The 23,581-nt window shown below is 36.5% G+C and overlaps 1 protein-coding gene across 1 annotated transcript in view; it reads left to right on the top strand.

The window, feature by feature from the left end:
• The window catches only part of MALRD1 (MAM and LDL receptor class A domain containing 1), a 306,398-nt gene that overhangs the window by 13,836 nt on the left and 268,981 nt on the right, over positions 1-23,581 (top strand). The window contains exons 6-9 of the mRNA XM_019470989.1: positions 5,878-6,021; positions 11,014-11,171; positions 17,427-17,519; positions 19,718-19,925. Coding sequence (XP_019326534.1) covers positions 5,878-6,021; positions 11,014-11,171; positions 17,427-17,519; positions 19,718-19,925 — 603 coding nt within the window. The remainder of the gene's footprint in view (positions 1-5,877; positions 6,022-11,013; positions 11,172-17,426; positions 17,520-19,717; positions 19,926-23,581) is intronic.

Raw genomic sequence — 23,581 nt, 5'->3', positions numbered from 1 at the left:
AATACCTGTTTTTCGGGAGACAGATCATTTTACTTTGTCTTTCCCTTGGATTAGAACAGAAAACACAAAAGAAAGCCTTTTGGTATTCAAAGGCTTTCTTAACTCTGTAAGTGTTTTCATCTGGCTCATTTTCATTCTTCTGAACCATCATCTGTCTTATCACATCTAAACACAAAGAATGACAATAAATACCTTAAGAAATCTGGTACAGTATAAATGTAGCTTCCTGCAGCCAGGAGAGCACTACGGCCTCAGTGGGCAGAAAAGATCTACTGTTTTTGGCCAAAGAATTGTTGTGTTCAGCCAGCTCAGGAAAAGCTTTGGAGCTGACTTTAGGGAGATTCCCAAGGCACTTGTGTGTATTTTAAATGCGCGAAGGTCCTGATCCTCAGCTGTGTAGTGGGACTGTTTTGTTCCGCTCTGCTACATCCAAGAACTGTAATGTCAGGCTAGTCAGCTCTGCAGCCAGACTGTCCCTGCATGTCAGGATTCCTTAGCAAAACATTTCCCATTTCTCTTTTCAAGCCAATGTATTTTCATGGGAAAGGAATACTACCCATCCTAGCACAAATTAGATTGCTTGCTGCTCTGTATCACACAAGAAGATTGCACCGTGGCACCTATGTCACATCCTCAGGTGAGCACAGTCCTGATTCAGAGCACCTCCTTTGTTTTCCTGCCTCTGAGTCATAGCACAGGCACTGAGGGTTTAGTCTTTAAATTTTGCTTGAGGTATGGAATGCAGTGTTTGACACAAACCAAGCTAGGTTACGTGATTGGTTTTGTGTACTGTGGTCTAAAATAAAGCTCTCTAGATTTCCCAGTAGGAAAAGCTATTGAAAATAGATGCGCATGGTTATTAACATATTAGAGCGCTGAGCGATTATAGGCAGATCACACTAAAAGAAAAATACAAATCTTAGTGTAATGATTCAGGCAGGCATACATATTTATTTCAAAGGGGATCTATATTGGGGAAATGAAGTTTCAGGTAACTAAACTTGGTCATGTAAGTCTCTCCACGTTTCAACTTTCTTACAATGGAGAAATATAGAAGCAAATGTTATATAAATATTTTCATGCTAGGGCCCATCTTGTTTTTCTGTTTTGTAGAGGTTTTCTAGCAGTACTACTTAATTGAGCAAGGATGCTAACTTAAAACTTTGGGCATACTTGTCTATGAACTCAGGTAAGTTTACATTGTGCTTTCTTTGAAAAAATGAATTTGAAACTGACGATGAAAAGAGGACAGATGTGTGATTATCCCAACTTCTTTCTGTTCCTTGGAGGATTTCTGCAGATGAGAGGGCAGGTTTAAAATGGAAAAAAAAATGTATTGCTAGATTCTAGCAACCTGTATAATTTTTTAACCAGTTCCCACAGGAGGATATAAATCTCTCAGTACAAATATATCAGCTTTTTTCATAAACAAAGTGCTTCTAAAGCAAACAAAAATGAAAAAAAAAATCAGCTATAGAGACTAAATACTGTCTCAAAGAGATGAAAAAATCAAAAGTTGAAACAGAAACAGGGTGTACTCACCAGAACTTATAAATATAGGTGTTAAACTTACCTTACATAGCAGCTGTTGAAGTATATAATGTGGCATACAGATTGAGCTTCCGCACTGTTAAGTACTTCATGTATATTCTAATAAGAGCCAGTTCTTATCCTGTGCTTCCCCACTAGGAAAAGTCAGCTTTATTAAGTGACATCTAAATTGCCCACAGCAGCCAAAAACAGGGTCAAAGGACCTTTCTCCCTGAAAGAGGAATTTTGCTACTGAACATTTTCCAATAATTAAAACAAAAGGTCAGATTAATGGTTGTTTGAATTTGAAATAGTTTTTTCTCTAGTCCTTATGGAACGTCTGGATAAGAAGACTTTAAATGAAGACCACTTTAATTGCATGAAATTTGTAGTTAAAATTTGCATTTTTAATGTACCGTTCATGATTTTCAATCCCAGTGTAAACGCACATAAGAAATGACCTGTGCATTTGTACTCATTAGTATGACTGTGCTTTTAGGGTCATGAGTTAAAGAGTTTAAGTATTTGTGCTTTCAGGAGTTTCTTGATACAAACTGTGATGGCTAACTGTAAAAGTAATTTCATTAAGATTTAAGTTTTTTTCCCTTCTTTCCCTCCCCTGTCTCCCAAACTGCCCTTCTTCAGTCTTTTGTCCAGTTCTGCTAGACAGTGAACTTGATGCATGTAAAATACCCAACCAAAACCCTATCTTTAGTATAGCAATTTAAGATACTCTACAGTTTGTAGTTTTCCCAACAGCTGCCAAATTGTTTCAGTTATCACTCAAAAACACCACAGCTTTTTATTATACAATTGCATATGTACTGCAGAAAAAATATTTCAGCTGTCAAATAGAAAATATTTAAGTTATGCTCTAAAACATATGTAATACAAAATCTCCTTGTCATTGTTTAACCCCAGCCAGGAACTAAGCACCACACAGCTGCTCGCTCACTCCTCCCCAGTGGGATGGGGGAGAGAATCAGAAGAGTAAAAGTGAGAAAACTCGTGGGTTGAGATAAAGGCAGTTTAACAGGTAAAGCAAAAGCTGCACACGCAAGCAAAGCAAAACAAGGAATTCATTCACTCCTTCCCATCGGCAGGCAGGTGTTCAGCCATCTCCAGGAAAGCAGGGCTCCATCACGCATACCGGTTACTTGGAAGACAAATGCCATCACTCCGAATGTTCCCCCCTTCCTTCTTCTTCCCCCAGCTTTATATGCTGAGCATGACGTCATATGGTATGGAATATCCCTTTGGTCAGTTGGGGTCAGCTTTTTTTTTTGACTCTGTGTAAGCACTGCTCAGCAGTAACGAAAACATCCCTGTGTTATCAACCCTGTTTCCAGCACAAATCCAAAACACAGCCCCATACGAGCTACTATGAAGAAAATTAACTATCCCAGCCAAAACCAGCACACTCCTTCAATTATACCTTTAGTAGACCTTCTATTCAAAGGCTTCATATTCTTATCCAAGTCTCTGATTGCCCTGCAGAACTCCCTCTTTACACCTAATGAATATTATATATGTGAAGAATTCTATTAGGATTTTCATTCTGATCTTGCCATGGGGGTGAAAACAAAGACCCCCAAGGCATGAAAGTGGAATGCTATAAGGGAGAATGAGGTTTTTGTCCTCTTTAAGTCACTTGTAATGCAAAAGCGGTATACCTTCTCTGCAAAGCTAGTTTTTTTCTGGAAAACAGGAGTAATTATATATGTATATATGTATATATGTATAAATTTTGACAAAAACCCAGTATGAATACTTCAACTGAAAAATCTCAAACTTAATTCCTTAGTTAATTCTAATCATGCAAAGATGTAGCCTTTAATATCACAGATGCAGAACCAGATGCAGGGTCCTTCAGATGAACTGCTGCAGGGATGGGAGTCAGAAAATCCAAAATACTAATCTTACTGTTGTCTGACATGTTGCAGAATTAAGAGCTAGAAAATGGGTATTTTGTTCCAAGGGGCTGAGATTATTGTCAAAAAAAACAACCAACCAACCTCAGAAATATTTACAACTAAATTAAAACAATGCAGAATGAATCAAAATGTTTTGTATCAATAATTAAAAAGTTTTTTTAAAAAAGTTTGATTCCTATTTTTTTGCAACTTTTTTCAAATGTTGAAATTTGACAAAATCCATCCTTTTCTAGACTGTTCTAGAAGTTTGCATTTTCCATGGGAAATAACTTTTCCACAAGCTCTTCTCACTTAATACACATGGTATTAAAAAAATGCACGTTTATGCAATACTGGAACAAGGAAGAAATCAGAGGTTTGTAGCATCAGCTGGACAGGACATTTCACTGAGATGTCAGTAATGTGAATAACACGATAACTCTGAGATGCAGTAGACAGTAATGTCTATGTATACTGGCATAAAATTATTTCCTCGCCACAGTTAGGAATCTCCATGTTTTCTCTGAGATACCTTGACTGCTATTTAAAAGTGTGTCTTAACCAGAAGATTGCCTTTCCCCTGTAATAATGTTAAGAAATGGAACTTCCATTATCATAGTGCAATCCTGCTTAAATCATGACTGTCTTTCTGTAGCTATTATTAATTACACAAAATTTTGCAGCTACAATCTGGCATCTCAAACTTCATAGAATCATAGAATCACAGAATGCTTTGGGTTGGAAGGGACATTTAAAGATCATCCAGTCCAACCCTACTGACATGGGCAGGGACATCTTGCACTAGATCAGGTTGCTCAAAGCCCCGTCCAACCTGACCTTGAATACTTCTGATGATGGGGCATCCACAACTTCTCTGGGCAACCTGTTCCAGTGTTTCACCACTATCATTGCAAAAAATTTCTTCCTTATATGCAATCTAAATCTACCCTCTTTCAGTTTAAAACCATTGCCCCTTGTCCTGTCACTACAGACCTTAGTAAAAAGTATCTCTCCATCTTCTCATAAGCCCCCTTTAAGTATCGAAAGGCTGCAAGACCTCCCCAGATCCTTCTCTTCTCTAGGCTGAATGACTCCAACTCTCTCAACTTTTCTTCATAGAAGAGATGTTCCATCCCTCGGATCATTTTCATGGCCCTCTTCCGGACCCACTCTAATAAGCCCATGTCTTTCTTATGCCAGGGACCCCAGAGCTGGACACAGTACTCCAGGTGGGGTCTCAAGAGAGCAGAGTAGAGGGGCAGAATCACCTCCCTCAACCTGCTGCCACGCTTCTTTTGATGCAGCCCAGGATGCGATTGGCTTTCTGTGCTTCAAGTGCACATTGTCAGCTCATGTCCAATTTTTCATCCACCAGTATCCCCAAGTCCCTCTCTGCAGGGCTGTTCTCGATCAGTTAATCCCCCAGTCTGTACTGATAGTAGTGATTGCCCTGATCCAGGTGCAAGATCTTGAACTTGGCCTTGTTGAACTTCATGAAGTTTACATAGGCCCACTCCTCAAGCCTGTCAAGGTCCCTCTGGATGCCATCCCTTCCTTCTAGCTTATCAACTGCACCACTCAGCTTGGTCTCATCTGCAAACTTGCTGAGGGTACACTCAATCCCTCTATCTACATCAGAATGAAGATATTTAATAGTATTGGTCCCCATATGGACCCTTGAGGGATACCACTCGTTACTGGTTTCCAAATGGACATTGAGCCATTGACTGTACCCCTTTCGACACACCCATCCAGCCAATTCCTTATCCATCTCACAGTCCATCCATCAAACCGATATCTCTCCAATGTAGAGGTAAGAATGTTGTGGGGGACTGTATCAAAGGCCTTCTAGAAGTCCAGGTAGATGACATCCATAGCTCTTCCCTTGTCCACTGATGCAGTCACTCCATTGTAGAAGGCCACTGGATCAATCAGGCATGATTTGCCCTTAAAAAGTCCTTGAAAATATGTGGTCAGGTATGCAGAAACTTTTTGGTTCTAAAAAGCGGCATTTTGTTGCACGTATTATGGAGATGCTGCTGAGTTTAACCTCTCAGTCGGAAGTGATTTTTCTGTAGCTAGCATCTAGAAAAGTAAATAGATATTTCTTGTTATGACATGTCATTTTTTATGTTTCCTGGCAACTCTCTCTGCGGAAGTCAATTCATGAAGGTTGCAATGACTGGCTAACATAAATAGGACTCCATTGCTCTGAAATAACCATCCATCTTTAGGGAATAATTTTCTTAAACGGTATCGTTAAAGATGGCAGCCTGAAATACTAGACAGCACTCAGTGATACATAATGCTTTTGAAGTAACCAGAGGCAGAAACGTTGTCAAGTAGTTTACTAAGCATATGTTTCTAATGAGAAGTAGTCTCATAAATAATGACTTCTTAAGATGTTAGGTGATTGTTTTTCTTTGTCTTTTAGCACCGCAGACTTCCAGTTTTGAGCTTGACATGTGCGAGTGGCATTCAGATCAGCTGTCTGAGCCTGCTATGTGGGCACGACTGCAAGCTGGGCACGAGATTGCCTCCTGTGTCTTCCTGAAAGATTGGAGCAACAATACTGAAGGTGGGAAATTTAAGTTAATGCAAAATTAGTAGCTGTCATGAAGAATACAGTGCTTTTTAAGACAAAGTGGTGACCCAATGTAGAAACAGAACAAAAACATGAAAAGTAATTGTATGTATTTTGTACTTAAATTAGCTTTTGCTTTAACGATTTAGTAAGGGCGCTGTGAACATGTGCTGGTAAAACATAAAAGACTTTAATGTAAGAATTCCCACATAAACTAATAATTGATTTATTCTCCAGTTATTTTTTTGTATGAGTTCTATGCAACAATCTGATGAAATTAAATTAAATCCACCTAAGCCCACAGCCCTTGTGTGTGTTTTTTCTGTTTCGTTTTGGTTTTGATACTTGGCAGTTTTACTTGTGAGATACTACTATGTTTGAGCATCGTCAGGAATGTCACTTTAAAACTTTAATTAAGGGAGCTGTAGAGAAACATTTATCATACAAAATAGTTTATTACTCTTAAAAACAATAAAATTAATCCTGTTGCAATTTTCTGAAGTAAAGAGCAGCACTTGTTTTTGAAGTCACTGTGTAGTGCTTGTCTATGGGTTTATGGGAAAAGTTTTTGAAAGCTTAATAGATATAAATGTCTAAGTGTTGTAATGTGAAATGGAATTGCCTTGCCAGCTAAGTGTTTGGCTTGTCTACTGAGACTGCCTTCAAAGGGGTTAAGTAACAGTAGCTGTAATAGTGTAATTTGTGATGTAGCTTTGAAGAGCTGATAGCGTGGAGATTACTGCTTGAACTTTGAGCCCACAGAAATGGAGTACATCTCATTGGTAGCAGCAGAATGAATGCTTAGATATTGTTTTCATGTTAGAAAGATTTTTAAGATAAATTTTAGCATGCATTTCAACACACTTTAGTAACTATAAGTCAAATTATAGTGGAATAGGAAGCAAAAGTGCTTGAGTGTATACACTCTGTTAAGACAAATTTTTGCATGTTAACATTTATGCACAACAGAGAGCATATAGACTAGTAAAGCAGATATTTTTCTCATCTTTAAAAAAAAAAAGGAAAGAAAGAAGTCACACCACCTTTCAATTTCCACTGGGATATCTAACAAAAATGAGACTTTTCATTTGATTTTATTTTAAACACCTCCCTGAAAGGTGTTGTATCAGTACCATAACTTAACGTGATACCTCAGGGGCTAGTAATGGGTATGGATTTCCCTTTTATGGCAATATTGTGCTAACAGAAAAGGTACCGAAATTCTGTAAGTGACTTTTACAGGACCAGGTCACAAGCAATGTCTATTGAAACAGAACACATTTTGAAATGTCTGTTGTATAGGTGCTTGGGCGTTACTGTATAAATATGCACAGGTAGCTGAGTAGGCTGAACGTAAAACACAAACAGCTATTTGGGGACATTCCCGGTGTTTCCATGTCATAAAGGAAAAAAGAAAATATGAGAAGAAATAAGTGTCAAAACAACACACAGGATTTAATTCATCATTAACTTTGGAAAGTATTGAAAAATCTGAACTATGATTGCTCACCTCTCGATACATTCAGTATTTCTACTCATGCAGATTTGTTGATGCATAAATGAAGAGGTTGAATATTAACTAAAATTCTAAAAACTAAAGAAATGGTATGCAAACTGCAAAAATGCTATGCTTGAGGGCTCAAACTTGCAATGCAAATAGAGCTTGACTAAGCTTTAGTTTCTGATTTTGATCAAAGCTTTCACTACTATAAATAGAAGAGAGGTAAGAAACTAAATTATAAAGCAGAGGTCTAGACAATTATATTTATAAAGAAAGAATTGCTTATAGGCTTTGAATAATCCTCCTTTCCTGGTATTCTTAAATTTAATAAAATACTTTCTGTCCTTGGTGGACTTTTTTTCTTTTCTCTTTTATTGCTTCTTTTCTCCAGTGTTGTATTGTAGGCATTTTATAACTTTCCCTCTTAATTTCTCTAGTCAAAAGTTCTTACAGAGGTTTTATATTCCCCTGCAATACTGTTCAGAAAATACTTTTTGTTGTTGTTTTCTTTATTGATATTTCCAGCATGCTGTGTAGTTTCCATAGTTCATTCTTCTTAACATTGGATTAATCTAGTTTCCTACATCTGGGGTAACACTTTTTTAATAAGAAACTCATTATACCAATTCTCTGCATAATAAGAATAAAGATTATGAGATGCAAAAAGAAATCAAAGGAAGTGCCATGGCTTTTAAACCCAACATTCAGATAACTAATGATAAAAATCCCTCAAGTTTAAACATGAAAAAAGAGCCAAATCATTAGATTATGTGATTCTATTACTTTACTCTTTTTTCTCTTTTTTTTTTTTTTTTACTTCAACATTTCATCCATGACTTGTGAGTTCATGAAAATTCACCTTCAAAGAGTAGAAACAATGGCAGTTCAGATTTGACCTCTTTTTCCCTCAACGTGGTTGAATGGGAAGGTTGCAGGGCATTGGTTCAGAGACTGAACAGTTCTCTGCTGGGGAAAAGCACTTGCCAGAAAAGGAAAGGTCCCACTCTGTGGTTCAGTTTTAACTGAAGGCTCAGTTGTTACTCTAAAACTAGTAGCATAGATTCAAAGTCATGTAGTTTGTGAAATAAAAAAACATGGATTAAAGCAGAAGGAGCGACAAAAGATTTGAGTCAGAAAATGGCTAAGATGGAGCCAAGAAGCTAAATATTTATAGGCTTTGAGTTTTCAGCATAGCAGGATAGAGGCAGGTTCGCTAACCCACCCCAGCTCTACGAAGACACCGGGCCACCTCAGCAGTAGGTTGTAAGCTCTGCTTCTAGTTGGGCTCCATTGCAGTCAGTGACTGATCTTTCCGCAGGACTCCAAGACTTTGCTTACGACAGACAAAATTTTTCTTCAAAACTGAAAGAAAACAGACCATCTACCTCAAACCTGATTAAGCAGACACATGGGGAAAATAAAAGGCTTTATGAAAAGATATTAAAGTCTACGCTCTTTGTCCTGGCAACGATCCCAGCATCTCTTGTCAGAAACACACGTCTCTGTGACTCAGTAGCCCTACTACTACATTGGCAGGAATGAAGTGGTTTTTCTGGGATTCCTGTCCTGCTTCTAAAAACATGGGGAAGTTTGGCACTTCAGAAACAGAAACTCATGAAAATTCAAAAGAACAAGACATAAAGAAGGTCAGAGCATAAACACAGTAATATGCTATGCAGTGTATTGGACTGAGGGAAATTCAGACCTTAGAGAAGAGCTGCAAAGTTTGTAACAAATGAAAGAAAAATGTTCCCAATACTGTTAATCTTCAGAAAGCTACTCAATAAATGTTGGCTAAAGGTAATAAAAAAAAAAAAAATTCCCTGGAAGAGGGGAAACAAATAAGTACTTTAAGATAGTTTATTACCTGTCCAGTTAAACTGACACGGTTCTACTTTTAGAGGCTATAGAGAAGAGGGGGAAAAATAATTATAAAAAATCAGTATTTTCAGGACAGGAATTTCTGGAGTCTTCATTTCTGAAAGTAGGCCTCAATTTGTCTCAGAAGCATTCACAATACTTGCATAAAATGTATTGCCTGAAGAACAGTCAGTATCCCTTGTGGACACAGGATCTTTCCTCATGTTTCATAGAACTTTTGTTTATCTAGTGCTGTTCACTTGCTTTCTTATCTAAAGATCATGTCAACTTCACTTTGCCCTGTTTTTAAAGATTCAGAAACTTAAACTGAAGGAGGGAAAAGAATGTTAATTATCATTAGGCTCAGAAAATAAAATTGGCTTGTTTTATAATGGCACAGAGAATTCTGAAGTTAAAGAACCAGTAGTGTAAATTCTAATGTTGATGCATATTTCTCTTCTGCACAAGGCAGTAGTCATAGAAGTGTAGATGCTTTGTTGATCTCTGTCAAACAGAATGCTGGGTTAAATCTATAATGTTTCCTTATACCAAGGTTAGCCGCTGTGGCATGAAATTACAAAACTAATTCCAATGAAATTACAACCACGTATTTCAGTGTAAAATGTTGCATAACACAAAGGGTAAACTGGCAACAAAAGGAAAAGAATGTGGTCCCTTATAAAAATGAACATTTTCCTTGTGAAATTACACTTTCTTCCTTCAGCTTGACATAAATTGTGTTAGATCTGCATTTCAGATAAGTTGTATTTAGAGACATGAACACAGAAACAGCAGACTTAAGACCTTTAATCAGTCCTTGTTTATTATTTTAATAGCTGCTTCAGAAGGCAGCAAAACATTCAGTGACTCAGGAAGGGGAAAAAAAGACCTGATATATTTGGTAAAAGGTAGTTAGCCTTTTTATTTCTGACAAATAAAAGACACTATTGAGGGGATAGAGTACTCTTTTAGATCTCTGTAGGAATGCTTTTATAAAGGGCAGTAGGTCAAGAAGAGCACAAATTGCTTTTCTGCTTCAGATGGAAAGACAACGTGCTTCCAACATTTTGTTATGGAAATTCTGGCTGAGGAGTAAAGACCTTGATTACATGGTGGAGATGCTACTGCCTCCTGTAGCAGTAAGGCAGAATACTTCCCCCCGCCACTTTCCTTTCCTCTTTTTTATTTTTCCTAATTTTTGAAGAGTCTACAGAAGTATTACTGTAAAAAACATATTTTCTGGAAACCATAGTGGAAGAAGGAAGAAAGCCCAGTTTCCAAATATATTTGCAATTAGGTATTGAATGGCTGTAAATGTAAGGAGGCTGAGCTGAATGTGGGACTGCTTACAGCTTTTAACATGCAACCTAACAACTTCAAGATACTATCAACTGATGTAATTCTTGGTTGCTGGGACTATCTGTGAATCAAATGAAGATCTATATCTATCTTTTTAATAGGAGACACTTACATGAGATGCAAGTCACATCACCAGCATGACGATCAGATTCCATTGTTGCTGGGATGGGTCCATGGTTTCATTACGGGAAAGCTGTCTTTATTTTCAAAGACTGAGAAAAAAAAAATGTTTTGTGAAAAAGTGGACTTTTTTTTTTATTTTTCAGGCCATTTTGAGTGGTTAGAAGCTAATGACAACGCATTATATAAAAGTGCTTATCTTAACAGCTCCATGTGTCATTGTTCCAGCAAGAATTGCCGTCTTCAGTTTCATTACTCCATGGCAGATAGCAGTGTTCTCAAGGCAGTACTGTTTACTAATCAGGTAAGAAGAAACATGCATTCATTTTCAAAGGGTAAAGATACGGCAGCCCAGGTGTTACCAGCCAAAATGCAAGGAAATATGCCTGCTAGCACATGCCTGTCCCCTAAGTTAGTTTTTTGCAAAACAGTAACTTGGTATCATTCCACTGATCTATGCAATTGTAAAACCTGGGTATTTGCCATCTCAGCTATAAACTAATTTGATGGGTGAATGTTCTGCAATAAGACTTCAAGGACAAACCCCAGCTATTACAGAATTAAATAATTTGGGGATTTCACAAGAAAAATCTATAGTAGCAACTTTTCCAGCCTTCTTCCTGTTCTGGAAATGGGCAAATAAGTGCTTTTCTCTATGGAGACACAGAAAAAAGGAAAGTTGCTGGCTCAGGTTGTCTGGAAAGCTCTTGCTTAGCCACCTGATTTGCTTTGCCCATGTTTTAGAGCAGTAATTTTCCTATTCTACTACCTATTAGTAGATAAAATAGCCATGTCAAACTGAAACACAAATGCCAGTTGAGCACTGATAACTATTTCCACCTTTCTTACCTCCCTTGCCTTGTGGAGCATTTCTGCTGTTAGAATGTTCCCTTTTGAAAGTCTTGTTTAATAACTTAATATTGATGTTATTGTACTGCTACTTAATGAAAGCATTTCCTATTCTACTACCTATTAGTAGATAAAATAGCCATGTCAAACTGAAACACAAATGCCAGTTGAGCACTGATAACTATTTCCACCTTTCTTACCTCCCTTGCCTTGTGGAGCATTTCTGCTGTTAGAATGTTCCCTTTTGAAAGTCTTGTTTAATAACTTAATATTGATGTTATTGTACTGTTACTTAATGAAAGCGAGAGCAGTACAGCTGGTCTCATTAAGTTAATGGCTCTCATATCTTGATGATGGAGTTGAATTATTATCACCCAACAATACAAGTATTTAAAAAGACAGATCCACTTCATTCACAAAGATAAGATACAAAAAAACCTGAAGTGTAACACTACCAAGGGGTCTAAATATAGGAAAAGGTAATGGAAATACCTTATTTCTTTCCCACTGCATCTTCAAGTATTCATGAAAACAACTCCAGGCTCTTGCTCATTTTTCATTTATAAAAGGGAATAGTTGTATTTTTCTATGACCCATTACTGTATCAGGGAATTGTAACATAATCAGTGTTCTGGTCAGAATGCATGGAGATTTGTGCCATAGTACTTGCCAATAAATTGCCAGGTATGACACCCATGGTAACCTTGAGACAGAATAGGAGTCCTTATTTCAATGGGTCACTTAAGTAGCATCAATGGACCCGATTTAAGAGTTTTCTTTCCCTGAAAACAGAGCAAATTATGTGAGCCAAAAAACATGAGGAAACTGACATTTGAGTTCCCATTGAATTGGGAGCCTAAATTGAATTAATTGATAAACAGTTCCTTACATATGCATTAGAAGACCGTTTTTGGCAGTTATTACATTAGTTCAGTCCACACTGTTTCCACAACTTCTCTTAGCCCTTTGATGTTTTGGTTATTGAATTTCTCCTTCAGTCAGAAGTGTATTTATTGCACATAGGCTTATTTAAAGCTGATATGAGTTACTCATACTGCAAAATTTGCCATAAAAACCTTCAGAAACATAAGCTTCTGCTGGTAGTTTCAAAAACAAAACCCTACAGCCTCATATTTAAGACTTCCTAAACTGAAATGAAGGGAGGGGTAGCTTTTACACATTTTGCTACTGAATCGTTATGTTGTTTATGAAAAACAAATGAATCTTCAAAACTAGCCAAATACTGAGAAATGGAAGCAAGAGCCAAGTGCTGGTTCTGACTCTGGAAGACCGCAGAGCTGCTGTCCTGGAGTCTGTCATTCAAAATAACCTCTCAATCGCACAGTCTGGTATCACACAGTTTGCCTGCATCCCCTTTTACTATTTTTATTGGTCAGAACCTCTTATCTCTGAATAACTCTTGCCATGTCCCAGCACCGACAGGCCTGATGCAAACAGAGACTGGGTTACATTTAATGTACAGTTTCAGTACTGTTCTTAGAGGTCAAGCACCACAGTTGTTGCAAATGTGTCCCTAGCCTTCCTTACCCGTTCAACAGAGAGGCCAAAGATGAGTGAACGTATTTTCTAATATAGACATTATGACATCAAGTGGAAGACAAGGGAATTTAAATTGCTCTTGGGTATGAAGAAGGATAGGGAAAACGGACTCTTTTTGTCAACAGTAACCTGTTATTGACTTATATTTAGCTTGCAGTCCATGATAATCTGCAGCTTTTCCTGTTTTATTACTGGCTTAGCAAAGTTTCTCTTCATTCAATACTACTGCATTTGATCATTTCATTTTTCTTTCCTAACTGTGATTCATATGTCTTTGAATTTTGTGTTATTCATTTGAAACTGATTTTTATATACTGAGTTGATTTTAAATTCTAATTATGTCCTTCAGAGTGCTTGTAATTACTGCCAATATAGTGTTATCCATATTTTTTAAAATTTTATCTTTCATTCCACTATCCAAACAGGTAGTCAGCACTATAATTATATCAAGCCTTGGAACAGATCTATGCAGAGCCCTATTATAATTTTCTTTTAGTTTGATAGAAAACTACTGACAGCTCCTCTTTTAAATAAGGTTGCACTCCTATTTGTACACCTATTTGTACACCCATTTACAGTAATTTCTTTTAGTTTGATAGAAAACTACTGACAGCTCCTCTTTTAAATAAGGTTGCACTCCTATTTGTACACCTATTTGTACACCCATTTTACAGTACTTCCATCTGCACCAACCCTCCTCAGTTTGCTTAAAGAATGTCCTATGAGATTATGTTAAAAGCCTTAATAAAGTAAAGTAATTTCTACTTTTTCAAGGCTGTTTACTATGAAAAAAAAAAATTACACTGACAATGTGACTTGCTCCTCATCAGAAGCAGCTAATGTAGGTTTCTCACTTTCTGATTCTCTAGCTGCTTACAAGATGATTGTTAGCAATTTGTTCCAGTATCTTATGAGTTGTCAACTTTCAGCTGATTGGCTATAACTGCATAGTCTGTATTTTTCCCTTAACTGTAACATATATCCTTTGTTCTCTCAGTTCTCTAGTTTCCCACACATTCTCCTCAGGTTCTGAGAGTTAGTTGTTGATAGTAAGTTATTCCTTCCATTATGTAACCTTCAGTTAAAACTTCCTGATTCCCTTCCAGTTTCAGTACTTCTGGCTTATATATATTTGTAATATTGTTCTATTCCGGTCCGTGTTTGCCTTCACATTTGGCAATATTAACTGTCTTTACTAATATAAAATATTAACAATATTAAATGTCTATTGACTGTCTGATGAATTTTAAACTCCTCTGTGAAAACTGAAACCAAAGAAGATAACGTTGACTTTAGTCTATCATTTGCCATTCATTACTTGCTCATTCCTCCCATTAAGTAATGGGCTTATATGTCTTCCTTTTATTTTCTTAATCTTTACCTCTTGTACGGCTTACAAACCAGAAGGAAATAAAACAATAAAAGATAATTTCAACTGATGTTTATATGTGCAAGCATATTTGTACCCTAATGCACTAACATTTCTGTAAGTGTTCAGCAACACTTGCAAAAACCATGCAAGTACACTCCTCTGCAGAAGTTAAAGGTGATCCATTAATCATTGTAGGGGAACAAATAAGCTTTTGTTCCAACTTAGTCTCTGAAATGAAAGAAGAAGGGACAAAATGATGAGTGCAGGTGCACAGCAGTGAATGTATGTGTAGAGAAATGTCAAAAATAAAAAAAAAAAAGTTGTATTTTATAAATTGAGTTGATAAGAAAAAGTCATGATTGACTCTTCCATCCTTCAAATCTGAGTAGCATTATCTCAAAAAAAACATTGCAGGGAAAAGGAATAATTCTTGCCCATTTTAGCTTTACAAAAAATTGTTTATAGATAGTAATATATCACAATAAGGGGAATAGAGTGAAGGTATTTTGAGCAACTGCTCCTCTGCATCACCAAAATAAATCCTGAGGGAAAGTACTGGAAAAGCAATACATTCAACATTTTAAAGAAGGCTAGAGATGCAAGGAATGTGCTAGAGGGGTTAACCCGTTTCTACCAAAGAGGTGGAAAAATCTGACAAGCAGGATGAATACTACAGAGGAAACATTGCGAGGAAGGGAAATAATATTATTGGCTTATTAGAGCTGTATAAAATCAGAGGGTAATGTCTGTTGCATGGAACAATAGCCAGTTTAAAAAGTTGTTGCATCTCAGGTGATTTATAGCTTTCAGTGTAAAAAACAGCGCTAGAAGTTCTGGATACTGGCACAGGCACAAAACCCCCAAGTTTACTGCTACAAGCTCTTTTTATTAAAATGAATTGGGGAGAAAGATGGTCATGGGGGTGGGTATCTAAGCTGTTAATTGAATGTGAACAAAATTATAGTATCCAGATGCATCCAATCAAATAAACAGCAATTGTAGAGTGTTCCCACAAGGTATAAAAATGTGTTTGGAGGGTTTGTATATGTATGTGTTGGGGAATGTGTGTGTGCCCAGATACATTAACTAAAACATTTCTAAAAGCAGATACTTAACCACAGGCTATGGTTTTAACCTGCCATGCAGTATGGTTCCTAGTACATCATCCTTTTCTGTGTCTTGTATGTGGCTATTGTAGGCTAATAATGTTAACGGATTTTCTTTGGAAGCTGAATTATTTAGCAAAATGAAGCAAGTTTTATGCAGAATGAAGCGTCCTTGACGTTGAAAGACTTTTGCTGAATATCTATCACATGAACAGGTTGACAAATACTTATATCCTATACTGATGTACAAACTCACTGCTGACTTATTTCTGAAATGAAGTGTATGTTATGTGGTTTATCCAAATTTGATCTCTTATGTCATTTAGTATTTGGAATTAGGGTATTGGCTTGGCCCTGTCTTGCAGTTTTCCAAAACTGATTTTTGAACACATTTTCAATAGAGATTTAGTCTTCTAGCTTTGTTAATGTGTCATAACAGTTGAAGCCTTGGTAGGAAAAGAGCATAAGTAATTGGTTACTCATCATAAATCATATCAGTGTTGTTCTGTTTGCTCAGCCTCTCGGTCTATCAAGCAGTAGACAGCATCTTCCTCCTCTTTTTTATATTGCAAGACAAGAAAAGAGGTAACTGTCCTTGTCTATAGTATTGATAACATTTCACATACCTATCGTATCCCCTTTTATTCATCTCCCGTAAAGTAAACTTTTTTTTATCCTTTCAATTTCTCTCCGTACAAGAGATTTTCCATTTCTTTTGTCCTGCTTCGCATCTTTTTCTGAACTGCCTCTAATTCTGTAATATCCTTTGTTGAAAAGGTATGACAAGTACTTTGCAGAGTATCCTAAAAGGGGTCTCACTATTGATTCTTGTAATGGTAAGTCTGTTTGTATGTATAGCCTGTATTAACTTTTCCTACATTTTTTTTTCTGTCTTTCTGGTTTTGCTCTATTTTGGAGCTGATTCTTGAAAAGATTTTATTTAGGGATATGAAGTTCACATTGCTACATTTCTTTTCTTTATACTGGCCTCAGCATGTTCCAGTTAGGATCATGACCAGAAGTAGAATGAACATGAGCTGTTTTTGTCAGATTGTTGAATCAAAAGGGCTTGGAGTCCGTGCATAAAGGGAGCCTTACCATATTTGGCACTCTCATTGTTATCCTTAGGAGGTGGAGTGAAAATGGGGACTGAGGTAACTCAGAACATGACTAGGACTTGTTAGGTAGTACTCTGCCTGCTTGTTTTACAGATTTTAAAAAAAAAAAGTTTTTAGCACAGTTGATTGGGTAATTTTGACAGACCCCAAATTCAGTTCTAAGAAAACTAAATCTAATCATAACACAACATAGTATAAGCAGTTATTTATGAAAAAGAAACTAATGTAGAGACCACCATGGAAACATATTGTTAAATTTAACAATAACATGGCTTAATTTACATATCAATTCACTTTAATTCTGCCAAGCTGACTCCTGATAATTATATGATTAACCTGTTTAATCACAGTAAACATGTATTTCCCCTTTCTCCTATAGAGCTCAGTGCAAAGACTGCAAATGAATATGTGAAGCTGTATTTCCTCACACAGAGCAAGTTTGTATATAGTGGTCATTTGGCTAGGATATGAAAAGATTAAAGACAAAAAATGGCCTTGATAATTTACAGAGGAACAAAAACTACCTTTATAACATCATATTCTACATTTTACAGGAGGAACATATCTTGTGGGAAACCAACATCATGACTAAGAAGGAATGGGTGAAAGTGGATATACAGCTACCAAAAAGGCTAGAAAAATTCAAGGTATGAATGAAAAAGGCATGTGCTCAATTTCTAAAATGCTTTACCTTATTGCTTATAAAGCTTCTAGGAAACTTAAAAATTTGTTAAAAATATTTGTATCCTGAAGGGCTTGCTGTTCTTCATTGCTTCAATGTGAATAAAGCTCTGGTTATAGCTCAACAAAACACCTACACAAACGTCATGTGTTGAAGCAGCTGGTCTTTAATAACATGGAAGAAAATGAATATAAATCTCACCATATTTTAGGTAGTCATTTATCTGAGTCCATCTCAGGTATTACCAACTCATTTAAGTGAGATGATGTGAATGATGTTTGTGGGATTTCAGTGGAATGATGTAAACCAGTAACTGTGAAAGAATATCTTCCCCTTGAATTTGCAGGCATAGAGAAGAATGCAAATTTACATCTACTTAATTCTTAAATTAATTTAAAACTTTCTATTTTAAGTAATTTTACATTTACAATTATTTTTCATAATTCTTTAAATAATCATCATATTTTACTGTCTCAACAATCAGCTGAAAATGTAACCTCTGTGAAAGGACAAAAACTAAGTCCACTGCAAGCATTGACATTTTGACATATATTAGAACGAATGCATTTCAACAAGCTAGTAGGTTATAAGTACCTGTTGTTGCCTGTCTCTCCTTTTAGCACAAGGACAAGTGTGAATAAACAAACAGATGTGTAATAAGACTGGCTATAGTATCCAAAAATAAATTAACAAAAGGCTGCTGAGGTTGTATGTATACATGTAAAAAGCCAACCCTATGCATTTTTTGTACAAGAATCACTTGTGCTTAGGGGAGGAAAGATACTATCTTTAATTATGTGACTATGTAATGTTTTCAGCATAGCATTCTGCTGTTCGAACTGGTAGAGAACGGATAGTATTAGAAGGCTTTTGTCATTTTGAAGAAATTGTCTCTAGTGGAAGATAATGACATATATAATTCCTATTTCTCAGAAAGAAAAATGCCTCTTGAGATTTCATTCCAACCTAATTCCCAGGCTTCGGGGAGTGTGTCAGTGCCTTCTGCTTATGCCCCAAATCACATCTGTTTTAGTTTCCTTCTGTTTTGTTGGAAACTGTCCAGCTTTCCTTCCACTTTGCTTTCTGCCTCTTGCACATGACTACTTTCTGAGACTCGCACTCTGGCCATGTCCCAGCCTGTCACAACCCACAACTCCATTTTTGATTTGTGCTTCCAACTCCTGCTCTTGTCTCTCAGTGCTTTGTTTCATTGCCATCTTCATCTTTCTGATGAATCCAAGCTTGCTTCCTCCTGTTTGCTCCTTTAGCTCAGGTAAAAGAAACTTGGAGATCACAAGTTGGGTAATCTCCTTGCTGTGAGACCCAGTAGAACTGGGCTCCGCAGTGGCCAGGAGCAAGAGATGTTCTGAAACTTCATTGCTCTAAATCAGCTTGTGTAAAATCCAGTCAGCACAAAGGAACTCTGTAGGAGAGACAAATGTTCCTTGAATGTCTATGCCAATAGCAGTAAAATAAGCAGGGCCAGGGCACGGGCCCAAGGATTGCCATGTGATAGCCCATAAAATTAAAACATTAGCATGGTCCCTAGCAAGGTTTTGACTCAAGCAAATTGGCCATCTCCCAGACAGTGCTTGGAACAGTTCAAGAGTTACCAGCAGGCAGGGCCCAATCCCGCTGCACAGACTGGATGCAGCCATCTTATCTTAAGTGGTGAAAGAGATATTGGTTGTTAAGCTATGCTGTTGCAATCGGTGTCCAAGGACAGCCCCTAACCCATTTTATTCACCTGTGAGTGTAACCAAAATTTTTTCTCCTGGGCATCTGCAAAATGAGGTTCTGAAGAGACTTCAGAGCAGAAGATGGAGTCTTTAGGATGTTACATTTCAGGTCACTCTTCTAAAGCGCAAAGGTATTGCAACTTTTTAGTCAAATGGTTATGAGATTAGGAGTTTTTCTTTAAAACAGGTTTCTACTTAACTTCATTCTTGGAATTTGTCAAACCATTTTAGCTGAAAATTTTCAGAAAATTCAACCTGAGGTAGTTATATAAAATTTCAGCTTCTGATTTGAAATTTGTCATGGTTTTGTAATGGAAAGTATCCAGTGCTTTTTACACATAGGACATTACTGTTTTATGGAAATAAAAATCAGGTTTTCTCTGTTGTCCGTTAATGCAAATATTTTAACTGTAACAATCCACAGCTTATGTTTAAAGGAACACTGCAGAGCAGGGCAGATTTCATCTGTCTGAATAGCATCCAGCTCTTGGACACTACACCATCAGAGCCAACAGGTTTCTGCTCCTTAGAAGAATTCACCTGCACTGATGGGCAGTCCACGGAGCCTGGATCAGCCTGTGACTCTCACCCAGATTGTTCTGACGGCAGCGATGAGGATCCAGCAGCCTGCTGTAAGTGAATTGCATTGCTTTAGAAGGACATTGTGCTGAAGAGTATTGTGAAACTTAAACAGGTCTATCCAAGAAATGGCTAAAATACTTAGCTATTATTTATATGGGTTCTTTTCACCAGAATATTTAATGATGTACAGGTTAGTGACAATATTCATAACATTTTCTGTCATACATTTTTCTTCTTCCCATTGCTTTCTATTTCTCTGTCTGGCCTCATCAACATATTTTGGATCCAGATAATAATTTTTTAAGTACTTGCAGAAGTGCAACATTTTGCATATTTTTTCTTAAATGTATTCCCTACATACAACATTTATAACCTCTACTTCCCTAACTTTAGAGGGACTGAAATCTGCCTTGGGGTTTGTTGTTTGAACACTTTTCTAATTTAGATTGTTTATGAGTTATCGTCACAAAATTCATTAGGTGACATGATATTTGCATGTTGATTCAAATCACCATACAAATCAGCTACAGTTCAGGAGCTATATCTTTGTCATGATATTTTCAATTGAAGGTAACTTTACTTAGAAGCCACAGTTCCTACTGTACAATCAAGAGAAAAAATAATTAAAATTACTGAAAGATGTCCCTAATAATTCTGAAACATTTTAGAGCTCCATGTGAAAGTAGCTTTAGAGAACCTATTCCTTCTAAAATGAATATTATACAGCATGCATCTATATGTATGTTTGCCTGTGGTAGTAACACTTAAATGTGTGTTATAGATGAAAATTGTGTACATATTTCAGATATTGGTAATGATATACATTGCTGCTGGGAGGTGGAAATTAAAATTTTTAGTGTCACTCAGGATAGCAGGATGAAGGACACTGATAATGTTTTATTTTCAAATTTCATGAGAAGACTTTAGAAACTATATGTGACTATGAGGTTTTTTTAACTCACAGTCTGAACCTTTAATCTTTTCAATTACTTAAATAGCCACGCAGGAGCCATCTCTGAAAGGAGTAATATGTGCAAATGTTGAAATTACATTTTAAATAGGAATGTTTATAGTGGTTTATCTCTGGGTGGAGTCCAAGTCAACATTAAAGTCTATAGGGGATCCCTCTTTGACATCTGTTTTCGTTTTTTACAAGACTTGACCCTATGCTGCTAGCTGTGTGTGTGTACTGGTAGGAGTGCAGAGTGTCCTCTCGTGCTCTTTAGGAAGAGGGATGGAATGAAAGTGAATACTACTTTATAAATTGGACTTTATTTCTCACCTATTTAGTGCTCCCACTTCAGTAACAATGTAAGAGAATTGTGGTGAATAATGAGTGGGAATATAGAAGAATAATTTTAAGATTTAAAAGGAGGATGAAAAATAATTGTCCCAGTTGAAGGGTAGCTGTTAATAGTACTACACAAAGTGAAAATAAAGATAACTCTAAAGACTTGCAGGCAATTATATTTTGCATGCAATGCATTACACTTTCTTATTTTACTTTTACCCCTGTGCCTCAGACACTGGACATTGGCATTGTTTACCTGAAAGATGAAATAACCTAGATATAGTCAGTATTTTAGAGTTAAAGAAAGATCACAGTGGGACTCACTCTTGAGAATATTGTTTCTGTCATGCTCATGTGGATGGGTCAGAAAAACTAGAGAGTGGGTGGAAGAAAGAAAGTCAGAATGGCCTTGGGATCTCAACACTGTTCTTTGTGGCACCTCCAGAATTAGGGTGCTGGGGCAAGGATCGACGGGAGGCCCAGCCAGTGCAAATCTCTCTTCAATTGCTCTGCCTAGTGCTCCACTGTCTGCTGCTGCCTCTGCAGTTACTTTTGATTTACCTCGTGGCACTGATTCTCCACTAACACCTAGTGTATTTTAATTTAAAGAAAATATCACTCAGTTGAACCTGAGACATAGGGATTGTGTGCTTCACTGTGTTGAGGCATTCGCAGGTTAAAGATGTATCATTTTGTTAGAGCAGTGCACAAAAGTATACTCATCCTCTCAAAAAAGGGTGAAAAAAGGTACTTTTCTAAAATATAAGTAACTCATAACAGTTGCATGTTGCTCTGACTACTCACTGAGAAGAAAGAAAAGAAAAAAATAGCCATCTTTAAAATAACAATAACTGTTTTTAAAGTTGGCCCATTTTAATGGCTAATATTGTCTTGGATACTTCACACACTCCTTTCCAGGAAAGAGGACCCTAAACGTGGCATTTAGCTCTTCAACAGTTTGGTCAGCTTAGAAAATTCATCTTTCTGACACTTTCTGCAGTCTTGAACAAAAGAGACCTAAAGGAAAAATCATCCTTTATTTCTGTCGTTTGTTCTTTTCCTCCCATTATGTACATTTTCCACATGATCTTGAAATTGTCTTCCATTATATTTAGAGTTATATTTAGAGTGCACTACATTTATTCACATTAATTTTCAATAAAAATTCCTATCTGGTACAATAGTGCACATTTTAGCCTCTATTCTTTTAGGTATTTTATCATCTATCCTTGGACACATCCTCAGTAGTTTCCTTTGATGAAGTACTCTCATGTACTGAAAGAGCTAACAGACCTCCATACTGAATGAAAACAAAGGCAGACAGCTGTTACTTAGCAATGTGAAGGATTTCCCTCTTCTTTGAGGATTTTCTTTGTTTCATTATAATGGGGAAGGAAAAATAATGTTTCTCTTTTCTCATGTTAACTTGGCATGAATGGTCTTATACTAACACAATTTATTACAAGAACAAATATATGTTTTACAATGCTTCTTAAATTTTCCATTTAATCTCTGCCCATTTATATAAATATATATTTAAGTATATGAAAATTAAAAGTCTCAAAAAATTAGGAACTTGTCTGGGAAACACTTATGCACATGAGTAACCACCTTTATTTGAGTAGTTTTATTGAAATCAATGAATCTAATGAAGTGACAAATTATGAAATTAATGTTTTTAGTATTAAATTCTACATTTTCATTATGTCTTATTTGACACCACTTATTTGAGATCACTTCTAAATTTCTTATTTCACAGTGACTGATAATAAATGATCAAAACCTAGTTAATATATTCAAAACAGAGAAAGTGAGATACAGTACTTAGATCATTTGAAGGATTAGAAAGACCCCTTTCATGCTGATGCCTTTTCTTTATTTCCTACCTAATATGAAGTTTTGCACTAAATGCTATGCCAGATAAGAAATATTTCAAGCACTATACTTACTATTATTATACATTATTTATATGTAACAAACACAATACGTATAAAAACATCACAAATTAATCAGTAGCTAGGAATCCTAGCAACTTGGCAAGAAGTCTAGGAAGCGCTTGCTATTTTCAAGTGATATCACGCTTTGATATAGTAGTGGTTCTGGAAATTGCCTACTCATCAGCATTCATGTAGATTCAAAATGATTGTGGGGTGGGACATCCTGCAGCTCTGTCTGAAAGAACATCACCTTCCATTTAGCCTAATTAGAAGCTTCCTTAAGACACCTTTGTTTTTAACTCTTCTGGTTTTAATTTTGCATCTCTAGTATTAGCTTAAATATTCTCAGCCTTTCATAGGATTTGTATAATTTATGAATAGTGAATATGTAGAATGAAGGAAACTTGTATAATTTTAAAGCCATGTACCTTTTACTGCATTTCATTTACAGTATAACAATTTACAATTGCAAATCCCT

The sequence above is a fragment of the Aptenodytes forsteri genome, unplaced genomic scaffold (assembly GCF_000699145.1).
Source record: "Aptenodytes forsteri isolate BGI_AS27 unplaced genomic scaffold, ASM69914v1 Scaffold336, whole genome shotgun sequence".
NCBI classification, from domain to species: domain Eukaryota; kingdom Metazoa; phylum Chordata; class Aves; order Sphenisciformes; family Spheniscidae; genus Aptenodytes; species Aptenodytes forsteri.
Note: the sequence above shows the minus strand (reverse complement) of the source record. Positions and strands in the feature narration are given on the sequence as shown.